The sequence below is a fragment of the Euleptes europaea genome, chromosome 10 (genome assembly GCF_029931775.1).
Source record: "Euleptes europaea isolate rEulEur1 chromosome 10, rEulEur1.hap1, whole genome shotgun sequence".
Lineage (NCBI taxonomy): Eukaryota > Metazoa > Chordata > Lepidosauria > Squamata > Sphaerodactylidae > Euleptes > Euleptes europaea.
The window spans coordinates 72034723-72048551 of NC_079321.1; the positions used below are offsets into that span (position 1 = coordinate 72034723).

The 13829-nt window shown below is 39.1% G+C and overlaps 1 protein-coding gene across 1 annotated transcript in view; it reads right to left on the reverse strand.

Annotated features, from left to right (window-relative positions):
• Window positions 1-10561, reverse strand: part of TBC1D32 (TBC1 domain family member 32) — a 95258-nt gene extending 84697 nt beyond the window's left edge. The window contains exons 1-5 of the mRNA XM_056856625.1: window positions 10405-10561; window positions 9367-9528; window positions 8434-8611; window positions 6155-6226; window positions 4136-4261 (exon numbers count right to left, since the gene is read on the reverse strand). Coding sequence (XP_056712603.1) covers window positions 4136-4261; window positions 6155-6226; window positions 8434-8611; window positions 9367-9528; window positions 10405-10559 — 693 coding nt within the window. The 5' untranslated portion in view covers window positions 10560-10561. The remainder of the gene's footprint in view (window positions 1-4135; window positions 4262-6154; window positions 6227-8433; window positions 8612-9366; window positions 9529-10404) is intronic.
• Between the last annotated feature and the right edge of the window lie 3268 nt (window positions 10562-13829).

Sequence of the window (13829 nt, forward strand, 5' to 3'; positions counted from 1 at the left end):
GCAGCTTGCTGCCAGACGCAGCATGCCAAAAATGTTAAAGAAAACCCTGTGAGTTCCATGGGACTACGCCATCCTTTTGGCAGGTGTAACTTGGAGCCTACAAAACGGGGTGTTCCTGGCTTAGGGAGGTAACGAAATGGCTTAGGGAGGTAACTAAAGTCAGCTCCATCCCCAGGAATGCCCTTTTTGGCGCCGGCGCAAGCCCTCATGCCAGGAAAACACTGCCCTGGAGGCAGTGATGGCACTTGAGCCTTGCACTATCACGATGCTTCCCGGAGCCTGTGTAAGTTGACCTATGCGTTAATGCCCACTTAGTCGGTGCAAGTGGCCCCAATGCCGGCACTGGGATCACACCTGCTCCAAAAGCCGTTCGTGCCCTCCCCTTCAGGATTGCTCTGCCCATGAATAGTCAAATGATCTTCAACTGGTTAAAAAAAATTTCCTTCTTTAATAACATCAAGCACTTACAAAGATATGTTTTAGTAAACAGGGCTTTGCTACGAAAGCAATAGACTTGCACTGAACTAAATTATTCACAAAGTTACTTAGAAAAAATATCAGGGACTGTGTTCTATACTACTGTGTGTTGCTTGTTAAAACTAGGATCCTACTATGGGATTTGGCATCATATACAGAGTGATCCTATGAAGAGTTACTCCAGTCAAAGTTCATTAATTTCAGTGGGCTTAGACTGGCGTAAGTTTGCACAGGACTGCACTGTTAATGTGTCATGTTAACACTTATGATTTGTTTCAGTTCTGTTTTTAGAGTTCTGGTTGGTTCTACAACCCCAATTCCATTGCATTGTTTATGGAATGTCCCACCCATCGACTGTATTGACTCACCCTGTGTAATCAGCCTCAAGGCCAAGTGAGAAAGAAGAACTATCAATAACATACATACATAAACAGAATGAAACACCACTTTCTTTTATATACACATATATTTACACTGCATTAATTGAAAAGTCAATGCATATACAATCATTCACTTTAAACGGTATATCCTATCCAGTTTTTAAAAGACACAATACTGGACAGATATTTATTGTGTAAAAATTATTCTAGGTGAGTATTGTGCTGAACATGTATTTTTGACTAGAAAACAAATGAACTTGAACTTGAAAAACCTTTAATGGCATAAGTAATATTACAATTATTACAAAGGTACATAAAATATGCAGTCATTAAGATAAAAACATAGGCCAGTAAATTCCAAAAGTAGAAATTACAAACTTTGGGCTTTTTGAACTTTCATCACCTCCACTAGAAAATTGGCAACATCTAAGGTAACCTCCGGATCGGAATCATTTAATAAAAATTGACGTTTTGCTTGGGTAGATAGGTGATATTTGGAAAGAAGCCAATTTTTTAACCATTTCCCACGGGGTGTTTCATATAAGGGGCAGACCAACAGAATATGATCAATTGAGTCCAGGGAATAGGTATCACAGGGACAAGTCCTATCCTGGATTGGTATTTGTTGATACCTTCCATATAGCATCCTTGAAGGAAAGGCATTAACCCTAGCAAGAGAGAAGGCTCTGCGGAGGGGTGGGATGTCCAGCGTATGAAAATAATGGGGAATATTGTTGGTTAAATTCTTGAGGCCCAACATTGCTGGAGAGCAGACCAAGGGTTGAGTGGGGAGTAACGTCTGACGCTCCATATCCAAGAAACGCTGTTTAACAATTTTAAAAATGTGGGCCTCACTAGTTAAAGCCAGGTCTTCCACAGAGATTCCAGATGATCTTATTTTAGACAGAATTAAACAATCCCAGGAGGTATTATGAAGTTCTTTTAGCAGCAGAGACATCAGAGAACCACGCTCTGTTCTAAAAAACAGTTTAAGCCAATAACGAATGGTTAGCAGCCATGCCTTGGTTTCACACAAGCTTTGACCAAGTTCAGAGATAATAGCATAATAAGAGACACAGCGAGGGAGACCAAGCATTTTTCTAAAGTTAGCTTGAATGGATTCTAAGTCCCGATTGAACGCATTTGCCCAGATAGGTACACCGTACAGGATCTGGGGTAAGATTTTGGAGTTGAATACCTTAACTGCGGCGGGGACATACTGGTTACCCTTATAAAGAAAGAAGGACATCAGTTGGTTTGAAGAGATTCTCCCAAGTTTGGTAATCCTGGATCTATGAACAGCCCATTTAAGGTTATAATTAAAAGTAATGCCGAGATATTTAAAACTCTTCACCTGTTGGATTTTGGCCTGACCAATACGCCAGCTGGTGGGTGACCATTTTTTTGAAAAAACCACGACATTGGTCTTAGAGTAATTAATTTTAAGAAGATTTAGATGACAGTATTCCTCAAACGCACTTAAGTAGCGTTTGAGTCCGATTTTAGAGTAGGATAAAATAGCGGTGTCATCGGCATATAAAAGAATAGGAACGGCTTTGCCTCCCAATTTAGGAGGGTGTCCATTAATAGGCTCTAAAGAACAAGGCAGGTCTGACAGAAACAGATTAAAAAGAAGGGGAGCAAGTATACAACCTTGTTTCACACCCTTATTAAATGGGATCTTATCAGTAAGGCCATCATTTGAAAAATATTTTACTTGGCATGTTGTGGATGAGTGAAGTTTTTTTAAAAGGAATAAAAGGCGAGGGTCAATTCCTATACTAGACAGCTTAGACCAGAGTTTATCTCTGATAATGGAGTTGAAGGCAGATTTTAGGTCAATAAAAGCGACAAAGAGTTTCTTGCAACCCATTTTCATGTACTTTTCTGCAATTGTGGCCAGAACCAGGCAGTGGTCCAAGGTTGATTTGTTTTTGGAAAAGCCAATTTGCTCTGGGCCTATTATTGCGTTTTCCTTTACCCAGCTAAGGAGTCGCTGTTCTAGATGTTTCGCGTACAGTTTACCCAAGACTGGAAGAAGACTGATGGGACGAAAGTTATCAGGCAGAGTTGGATCACCTTTTTTAAAAATAGGAATTATTATTGAATTTAGCCAGGAGTTTGGCAATATGCCATACAGGTCAATAGATGTGAATAGTTTGGCAAGGAGTGGAGCCCACCAATCAGGAGATGCCTTAAACAATTCGGCCGGGAGACCATCAGGACCTGGGGTTTTGCCTGGCTTCAGATTACCTATTAATTCAAGAATTTCCTCGACATCTACAGCTGGCCATCTAGGGTAAGTTAAAGGCATAGATTCATCAGAACTAAACACATGGTTAGTGTGAGAATTGAAAAACTTGGAAAAATGTTCTACCCAAACATGGGGAGGGATACTGACATCGGGAAGAGAGTTGTAGGAAGCTGGGGTTGCAATAGCCTTCCAGAAGGTTTTACTGTTTCTAGACTTAAGAGATGAAAGCAAATGTGACCATCTATGTTGAAAGAAGAATTTCTTCTTTTTAGTAACTAGGTTTAAGTACAACCTTTTGTATGTAAAGCAATCTTCGTAGCTGACACAGGGATTCTTCATACTAGCTTTCCTAAACAGGGTTCTTAGGGATCTTTTATGTGCTAGGCATTCTTTGTCGAACCATGATGCAGACTTGATAGAATTAGTCTGAAGTGGTTCGGCCAATGCAAAGCAGTGCTTTTCAATTTGGGAGAAAGGACTAGAAAACAAATACAATGAAGCAAGCATGAGCCATATTATTTGAAAAGACACACATACATTCTACCACTCACAAAAAAGGAATATTTTTCACATTTTATATCTTGACAACACCCTATTGCTTGACATGAATTCAGCGGCAAGTAGAAACTTTCCAGGTTGATGTGCTGGGGGCAAAAGAAGGTCACCTGGGGAACCAGAAGATTTGTTATATCCTTATTTCAGTGCTTACACTCTTTTAAAATATATATATGAATGCACTACTTATCCACAGAGAAATGTGTTCTTGTAGAAGAAAATTAACATTCATATATAACTGTCGTTTCTTTAAAACGACATTCATAAATACTGTATGAATGTCGCTTTAAAGAAAATATACATACACACACAATACACAGGACTACTTCACCTTTTAAAAAATAAATCTGACAATTATATGAAATGTTTCATAAGATCATTAAATGTATTTTTGACTGACACAGTGTGTCAATTCAAATCAAATGATACATTAGGGAAAGCAAAATTTAAAAACTGGTATTTGGCTTACACTGAAATTGGGATCACGATCCAAGAGGGCTGCTGCAAGGTGTTTATGTAAGTTAGTCCAGCTCTCACAGTTTAATATATCAGATGGAGGTGCAGAACACAGGGTCTGCATTGCATCCTGACGCACCTGTAACATCCAAGAAGAGATGTATATAAGAAGAAGATCCTTATACTTCCTTACTTCCTAACCAGCACTCAATAAATTTACTCTTTGCTGCTTACCACATCTCTCCTCTTTCACTCATCTTCCATTTCTGTCCTTCTAACAGCAACAGCAATACCCATTTGGCAATCACTCTCTCCTTCCTGTACCATCTCTCTTTCTCTCCTGATGGATGCGTTATTCATCGCAACTCTTCACTGCCACACTCACATACAAGATTACATGCTAATCGGGCCTTCTAGCCCCCCCTTTCCTACTTCTGCCCTGAAGAACTGCTGCCTGAGGTTGGGAGACCATCTGGCATGACAGATGATGTGCAACAGGATCGTTGGTTGGAAGGGTAAACTGGAAACCTCCAGGCACATACAGGGCTGTATGGACCCCTGCATGGCAACATACAAACGCCTAATATGCACAAAGGCAATCAGGAAAACAATATTAAGTTATATAACAGGTTAAAATGCTACAATAACATCCATACTGAGTGATATTACTTATTCAGTTCTTTATTATTGCAGTCTGTGTCCAGTAGGTACATAAGGAAACATTAAATACAGAAAGAATAAAACGGATATATAAATGATCTTGATAGACACAGGGTAGACATAATAGACACCAGTTAAAAATTGCACATATCTGTCAGCAATTTAACACTTTGACATTCTCCTGATCAAATACTAGAGATTAAGTAATTGATATTACTTATTGGTAGCAAATAGAAAAAGCAGTTTATCAATTCCCACATTTATCACAAAGTAGAAGCTGAAAGATGTAAACCTCATGTAATAGGTCATAAGATTAAGATATTTGTGACATATTTACATCAATGGAGCCACTATGAAACAGCCCTCACCATGTTCAGTTCAAATGTAGCTATTTGCCTAATGCAAAGTTTTCCGAGTGTCAAACCAATATTGGCTGTGCGTCCCAGAATACTGCCATCAAGCGCTTGCACCACCACACACAAATTAGTCTAGGGGTGCCAACTCCAGGCTGGGAAATTCCTGGAGATTTTGGGGGTGGAGCCTGTGGAGAGTGTGGTGAGGTGAGGGGAGAGACCTCAGCAGGGTATAAAGCAACAGAGAAACCACTCTCCAAAACAGCCATTTTCTCTAGAGGCACTCACTGATCTCTGTCATTTGGCGATCAGTTGTACTTCCAGGAGATCTCCAGGCCCCACCCGCAGGTTGGTCACCCTAATTCAGTCCCTGGAGCAGTCCTTTTAAAAATGCCTTTTCCCCCAGTAATAACTTTATAAGCGACCAGATAAACACACAAATCTTTATGCAGCATGTTTGAAAATATAAAAAAGAATGTGGTGGTTACTTTAGAAGGCTTGAAAAAGGACTAGGCAAAGCATAGCATTTGGGTCTATCATCACATAATACGTGTTAGCTAAATGGGACCTCCTTGTTCCGAGGAGTATCTTCTCAGCACTGGATGCTGAGACAAGTCGTAGGGGACTGTTATCACCAGGCCATGCAGCTCTGCTCAATGCTCTGAGATACCAGATGGTCACTGCTGGAAACAGAATGCTGCTCTAGTTTCTGGTCTAAATCTAATTGTCACAATTCTGTCACTAGGAATTGGATTTTTTTTCTTTTCAGATTAACTTCCATCTGATGCCATATTCAAAAGGTATTCCATTTAGATCATATCCAAAAAGAAAACAGTGCCCCTACTTTTTTAAAAAAAAGATTTTTACTCCAAAAAAATAAAACAAATGGCCAAACTTTTTGTTTTGTTTTAAAGCAGCTGCATCTGGTCTATAGATCTATTTTGACTGACTCCTGCTGTATGAAATGGGAGAACAGAATCAACTATATCCAACATTTTCCTCCCCTCTTTTAGACTCACCTCTTTTGGTTGTGCAGGATCTAGCCGTTCCACAAGTAGCTGCAATTGCTCTTGATTCATGAATGTATAACTCTGTAACGCATTGTAGAATGCTCATTAAATAAAGTATTACAAACAGACACAATTAATAGTTTTAATAATTAGCCAATAATGGTATAAAATTTATTTTAAGAGGTTCTTATTATCTTACTGAAATATTAAAGGGGTATTTTTAATTAGCAAACTTAACAACCTGAGAGCAGAAAAAAACCTGCCACTCTTGATTTGATTATAAAATGCTAAATAAAAAGGACTGTCATAATATTTGGTAGATTGAAGGGGGGAAGAGTATTCTGAAAATTAAAACACATCATGGTGGTGCTATTGATAAAACATATGAAAAGATTTAAGTACATATTTAAGGAGCTAGAATATTTGCATAAGATTTAATAATTAAATATAATTTCTATCCAAAACTATGCATATAGCACACACAAGCTCTCCCACTGACTGAAATATTGGGAGTATTCCTATGTACACGATGGACATTGTGTGACTGCTACACATAAATTGTGAAATAATTGTGTGTGTTCCTTTCTATGCTTCTAAGCCGCCCTTAGAATTATATGTTTTCTGACTTCAGTGGGGAAAATACAAATCCATAGAACAGGCCTCTAGCCCTTAATGTAAATGGAATGTATTGTATTAATTGATTTTGCAATAACAACTTTTTAAAATGACCTTGATGAGCCTGGCAGTACAAGCCAGATAAGACAATTTCTCACAGGTTTCATACACTCCATGAATCTCATAATATTATGTAGGAGCTTTATAAATAACTTTTTTCCTGAGGGGAACACGAGCTGATTCCAAGCTGAACACCAGAGGCTGGCTGTGTGCGAGCAACGAACTAGATGTGACACTGGCAGCTCCGTGTATTTAAAACACAGAATTGCCTCACTTTTAAAAAGCAAAGAGTTGTGGGAGATAAGAACCATCCAGCCCTGCCCCTACCAGTTCCTCCTCCCAGGTACCTTTCTCCCAGACAGGCTTCCAGTACTGAAAGTGCTTGAGGAAAGAGGCTATACAGAGGTAACCCATGAGATGCCTTTCACCTGAATGCCCTCATTGCAGATCCTTCGCCCCCTTCTTTCTATGTGACAGAGACACTTCTGTTTAAACATGAAATTATTACTGTCCTGTAGGGTTGCCAGCTCAAAGTTGGGAAATTCCTGGAGATCTGAGGGTGGATCCTGGAGATGGCAGGATTTAGAAAGGGGAAGGACCTCAGTGGGGTATAACACTATAGAATAGGCTGCCTTTTCTTCCAGGGGAACTGATCCCTGTAATCTGGATATCTGTTTTAATATACTGCCTCCCAAACATTTATCCACTTTATACTGTTTTAATTTAATATACTGCCTCCCAAACATTTATCCACTTTATACTGTAACTATCTCCTCAATTTACACCAACTGAATGATAAGATTGCTTATTAAAAGGCAGTCAAATGTCTCCCCAGAACTATATGAGAAACACAAGTCACTTGTAAAGCAGAGAGGTGAAAGCCACCATGTTTTTCTCTTGAGCTCTCTGTCTTGTCTCTCAGCGCTGGGGTGCTGCTTTTTACACTGATAAATATTTTATATTCATAATATTCATATATTCTCTCCTTTGTCCCTACAACTTGAAAACCTTTTTGCACCCAACACCATCCGATTTTGTCTTCAGCAACACATCTTGTTTTCCATTTTTAACTGCAGATTCGAACATTGCCATCATGCCTCAGAAGAGCTTCTTTCCCCCATCCCTGCCCTTTTTGTTTTGTATTGATCATCCAGCCCGATGAAGGGTTCTTGAAAACTCAAAAGCTTGCACACTGTTGTGTGAAATCAGCTTGATCCTAATAAAAAGAGTGATGTAACTGTTGGTTTTGGGCTCTAAAAAAGAAACAGCCTGGCATACAGCTTTGGAAAGACAGAATTATGATAAAGGTGCTCAGGGCTGCTTCACCTCTTTTAGCCTTCCAGCCTTAGAGAGAGACTAGTACTAAACAGAAAACAGCCATCATTAGCTCTGCATCACAGAAACCCAGCACAATCTCAACAAAAAGGCATGTGAAGAGAAAGGGAAGTACTGCAGCAGTGGGCCACAACAGAAAGAGCTCAGGTGATTATCAGAAGACTGACAGCTGTCCCCTTGAAATGTTATGCTAAAGACTATGATGTACATACGAACAGTCACATATAAACACACATACCCAGAAAGCAGAATTTCTTGAACAGAGCCTTTAATAGTACCTGATTAAAGGAAGAATCACTATCAGAACAGTTGTCAGTATGGTAACTGCTGTGCTGCTCTGTCTTCACTTTCCTCTGCATCTCTTTAGAGCGCATTTGATCTTCTTCAAACTTATTAATCAGAGATTCAACAACAACCATCATGACATTCTTCAGAGAATGCATCATTTCTCTGTACCTTTAGAGTCAAGGGAATGTTAAAAATAAATAGTAGAGAGGTTCAGAACCCTCAATAAATCCTATTACTGGGCCTCATAAACAAATAGCACCCTCATGTGCCTAGATATTGTATGATTAGAAGGAATAATCTCTGTGCTCTCCAATAAATTAGTACATTTCATGAGAAAAACAACATCTGTGAAGTTCGCTCAAAACAGATATGCTGCTTCTAATTGTAAATAAATGGCTTATTTAAAAAAAAAAAAAACACCAGCCCATTCATTAATTTATAACAGCAATTAAGCACTGATTAAGTAATGATGTTTTCCATGACAAAATTTCTAATTTCCTTACAGAACAAAGCTGTCCACATATCACTGAAATTACTGTCAAAACATTCCTAAGATTGATCTCATCATTAGAGATTCACTGAAATTCCTACAAGGGCTCATTCTTGTCTGTGATGCTTTTGCACTCATATAGTATGCTCCATTGTCTACCCCCCTTTCAGGAATGGGTTATAACTGGGAATAGCAAACCAATTCGTTAAATTAAACCATGGTTTTGCATGATATTTCAACTGAGCCTATAAGAAACTGTTCATGAACAAATTATTAAGCAGTAAAACTAGCAGATTTATGTCAATAATCTTTTAGAACAGTGTTACCAGGAACTATAAAATCGAAATTAAGAAGGCAAGAACAGTTGAGCAAGATGACTTGGCAAATAGTCAATTTTGTAAAATGGGTTATATATATATTTACATCTACTCACTCTTTTGACTCTCGGGTCTTTTTAGTAACATGCTGCACAAGCGTATCATAGCCAGATCCTTCACCCTGATTCTGTGCAGATGTACATTTCTCCGTTTCTTCTTCTATTACAGAGCCCAGGGTGCTACTTATATATTGTCTAAGATATTTCACAAATTCATAACTGCAACAAACATTCAGAAATCAAAACGTAACTTGTTTCACACTGCTGCATTTCAAATCATCTTTATCATCAACATATAACTTCTCCCATCAAGCTACCATTATAATCTTCAATAAATTCCAGAGGCAGCGCAGATGATTACTAAAGAAGATCTGGGACAATAACTAGGTATTTATCTCCCACTGACCTTCAATAGAATTTGCTACTTATCTGTTAAAGGAAATTGGGAAATCCCTTTCCTAAAGGCAAAATAAATTAATAAAATCCACAATGTGTGCCATCTAATTGCTGTACAAAACGTACACACACACAAAAGCAAAACTAGAAGATATGCCAGATGTCTTATTTCCCTGCACAAAAGAAACCTGTATGGGCCTGAGTGGTTTCTTGTGTCATACTAAAGTAAATTGCACTTTGCTTACTGACATGGGCTGAGCAATAACTCCTTCAGACCAGTAGCTAGCCAGAACCACGCTTTATGCTGACTTATAATGTACAGGAAAGCAAAGATTAGGGGACTCCAAACATTTTTGGAAGGTGGTGATTTCTTTTAAGTTCATCTGCTGAAATGTCAAAGCTTAATTTTAATCAACTGACTCACCCTATCTATGCATATCAGCAAAATGAAGCCAAATAGCAACCAGAAAAATTACTGCCAGTCTTCAATTTTTTTAAATTTTTCCCATAATTCTACATTTTTATGAGAGTGATAAGCATAATTAATATCACTAAAACAGTGGTTGTTTCTAAATACATTCTAAATACATATATGCTCACAAATAAGCTAGCAACATACTGTTACAGTCTACCCTCCTACATATGCAGATAGCCCAATTCCTTCACTAATGACATTAAACAAAACAAACAAAAACTTACTTATGAAAGTTTTCATCAGTTTCCTCTAAATGCAGCAAAATCTCTTCTGAACACTCAACTGACGGTGCTCCTGTAATTTTCTCTCGGACACTTTGCAGTAACTGTCTGAGCATAGATTGCAAAAGAGCTTCATCTTCACTAGAAAAATGAGACATCTAGAAAGGAAGGAAGGAAGGAAGAAGAACGAAACTAATAATAATACTGGACACTTCCAAGTTCTAATTTACCTGGCTATTAAATATTCGCAAGCAGGGACCTGCAAGGAACTTCTAGGGCTGGGAGGGCAACTACATTGGGAGCCGCTCTGGGCCTGGGGGAGGGGGCGCAATGGTGGGGGCAGGGAGCAGGGCCTGGGAGGCAGCAACAATAGGAATCATGCCAGGCCTGAGTGGAGGTGGTGCCAACAGAAGTGGGGCAGGGAGCGCCAGCACTCTGCTCACCTCACCTTCTGCCTACTGTGACCATTCTTATAGTTGGGGCCTCCTCCTGGGCCAGACTCCTTGCTTATGTCTAGCTGGGGGGATGCTGTCTGGAGCACAGGGCCTGTCTACAGCAGCTGGGAGGGGGGCTTTCAGGGCCCATTTTCCCTTGCCTGCTCTCACATCAGCTCATTCCAGCTTTCTTGCCAGGGTTCCTTCTGACCCATCCACCTTGCCCCATCACAACTGGTTCCCTTGCTGGGGCCCACATCAGACTTTTGTGACCCAGAGTAGCAGTTGCTGCAGAGTGTCACCTGTTTCATCAGTGTGCCAGCCTCTTCAGACTCAGCAAGCATCATCGACAACCACAGGAGGCATCCGGCTTTGGCAGCAGCTGGAGGAGGCTGCCTGACACCAACAATGCTGCGGCTGTTGCCATGGGACACACTGAAGCATACAATGACAGGGGCGGAGGTACCTTTGCCCCCACACAGCAGCACTGCCATTGGCTCTCCGCCCACATTGCTAACATCTCAGAGGTTGGTGAAGAGTGGGAGCAATGGTGGGGCTCTGCGCAGGCACTGAGAGTCAGTTTGCAGAGGGGACTAACTCCCCCACCAATCAATTTTTGGCAAGTTTTTAGATTTTTCTGCAACCTGGGGGGTCCTTCAAGTTTGAAGAAAAACCTCCTTTCTCTCTACCTGGCCCTGATTCAAGGATTTAACTATCTGCAGATGGAGCCAAACTGATAATTAGCTATACAGATGAATCAGCACAAATAAGATCACTACAAAATTATAACCTTACTTTTAGGAGGAAACAAGAACATTAACTGTACTCTCTCAGTTCTATCTTTCTCAAAATTTATGTGAAATGTTTCACACAAAAAGTTTGCAGATTCTGGATGAAAAGACATCAGAAGTCTAGTCTGGGGAGCACCCAGTAGCAACAGAACCAGTACTGAAACTCTAAATATGATTTATTATAATTATCCAAATCAAGAACAGTGATGCTTGACTGTCATTCTGGATTATTTGTTTGAAAGCTTCCTTTATTTTCTTTATTCAGAACCTTCAGCAGTGGGGAAGAGGGAGGAAACTCCTGCATCCCTCTCCTTTCTCTAAGACAGCAATGACCATAAAATCTAAGCTGTTGCTTATACTTAACATTTATTTGTTTAGAGGGGTTAGAGGTCTGGCTGTCTGAATCAGCATCAAAGAGCCTACTGCTGTGGTTTTGCTTGATAAACTTGCCAGGGAATCAAAGATGAAGCACCAGGGCTTTAATTGTCTTTTAAAATCCTAGAATATATCTCCTGCCTTGGGAACATGGCACCAGTGAATGCAAGAGGAAGGCACTGAAAAATAGCAGCAGCTTGATTTTGAACAGAGATGATTTTTTAACTGAAGAAAGCTGGATTACAAACAGCCTGGAGATCTACACTAATGCTTTTGGGGGATCTAGTGAAGTATCAGCAGTTCTGCTGCTTGTTGCCACAATCTATTTCTTTCCACTATGCTCAGCTTGTATATAAACAAATATTACAAGTCTTCCATACTTGCTCATCCACAGAAACTAAACCATTCTGGAATCTTCTCACTAAACTAGGGAACGGATAGTGCTTCAGAGAGGTATACATTTTCTGCAGAGAAGAGGAAAACAAAAAACCCCAAAACAAACCCTCAACCTTGTGAAACCTTTCCTAACCCACTGGAGGACCCTGCAACCCACAAAATAATAGCACACACTGCTGCTATATTCAGGAGTGATGAGATTCACAGCTAGAACTTTTATTTGTACCTCATTGAACTATATAAAGCATCATCATTCAGCATGTTCTATCCACACTGAGAATTACTAGCATTACTTCTGACTTCTTGTATATTTACATATAGAAGAACAGAGAAACTTATATCGTGTACGGAGATCCCTTATAAAAATACAAAAGTTTTCATATATCTGGCAGTTCTCACAGAGTGAAAAACAAAGGGCCTTCTTAAGCCATTTAATAGGCATCTCTGTACAGGACAGAATAGAAAAAAAAGGGAAATGACTGGCAGAAAACCATACAAGGGAAACTTAATAACTAGCAGAAATTTGGGCTAATGTAGTACCAAAGGTTACATGCCTTTGTGTCAACCAGGCAAAATATTTAATCATACAGAAACCATAATGTTCCCAATAATATATAAATGCACCATTATGTGGTTTATGTTGCTGACGCTGAAAACAGAAGGGACAAGGGGCAGATACTACGCTTAATTGTTTTCAGTTTCATACCTAAGGGCATTAAGATCAACTGAATTGCATTCACATTAACCAGTTATAGTGTGATTCTTTACGCTCACATTAAATTACGTTTTAGTGAGTCCAGGGAATACAACACTGGGCACATCCATCTTCTTCTTTTTTTTTATAATAATTTTATTGGTTTTTATAATACAAATTTTCCATGATAGTAAACAACAATAAAGGCAATATGAAATTCAAAATTCTAACTCTATGTTGTTATGGTTTCTTAAATTCATAACAAACAAAAAAACAATTAAAGGAAAATTTATGACTTCCCCATCGCCTCTCTCCGCCTCTTAATAAAGTATTCATCCCATCGTAATTGGTCTGATCTTAACTATCATAAATTCATTTAACTTTCATAAAACATCTTCTATTAATATAAATGATTATAACTCTTAATATTAATTGTGTCCTCTAGATCAGATTAATAAGTATTCTTCCATTTTCCCCAGTTTTAATTCATATTCACAATATTTCATCCAATCCTCCCATTCCCCTAAAAATCGAACATTGTCTTTTTCATTTAAAATGGCTGTAAGTTTTGCCATTTCCACCAATTCAAACATTTTCCCAATCCAGTCTTTTTTCTCGGGAATTTCTGCCCTTTTCCATTTTGCTGCATAAAGCAGTCTCGCAGCTGTTGTAGCATAGATCAAAAAAGTTCTTTGTATTAGCAAATCGTCAGGTATCATACTTAATAGCATCATTTCT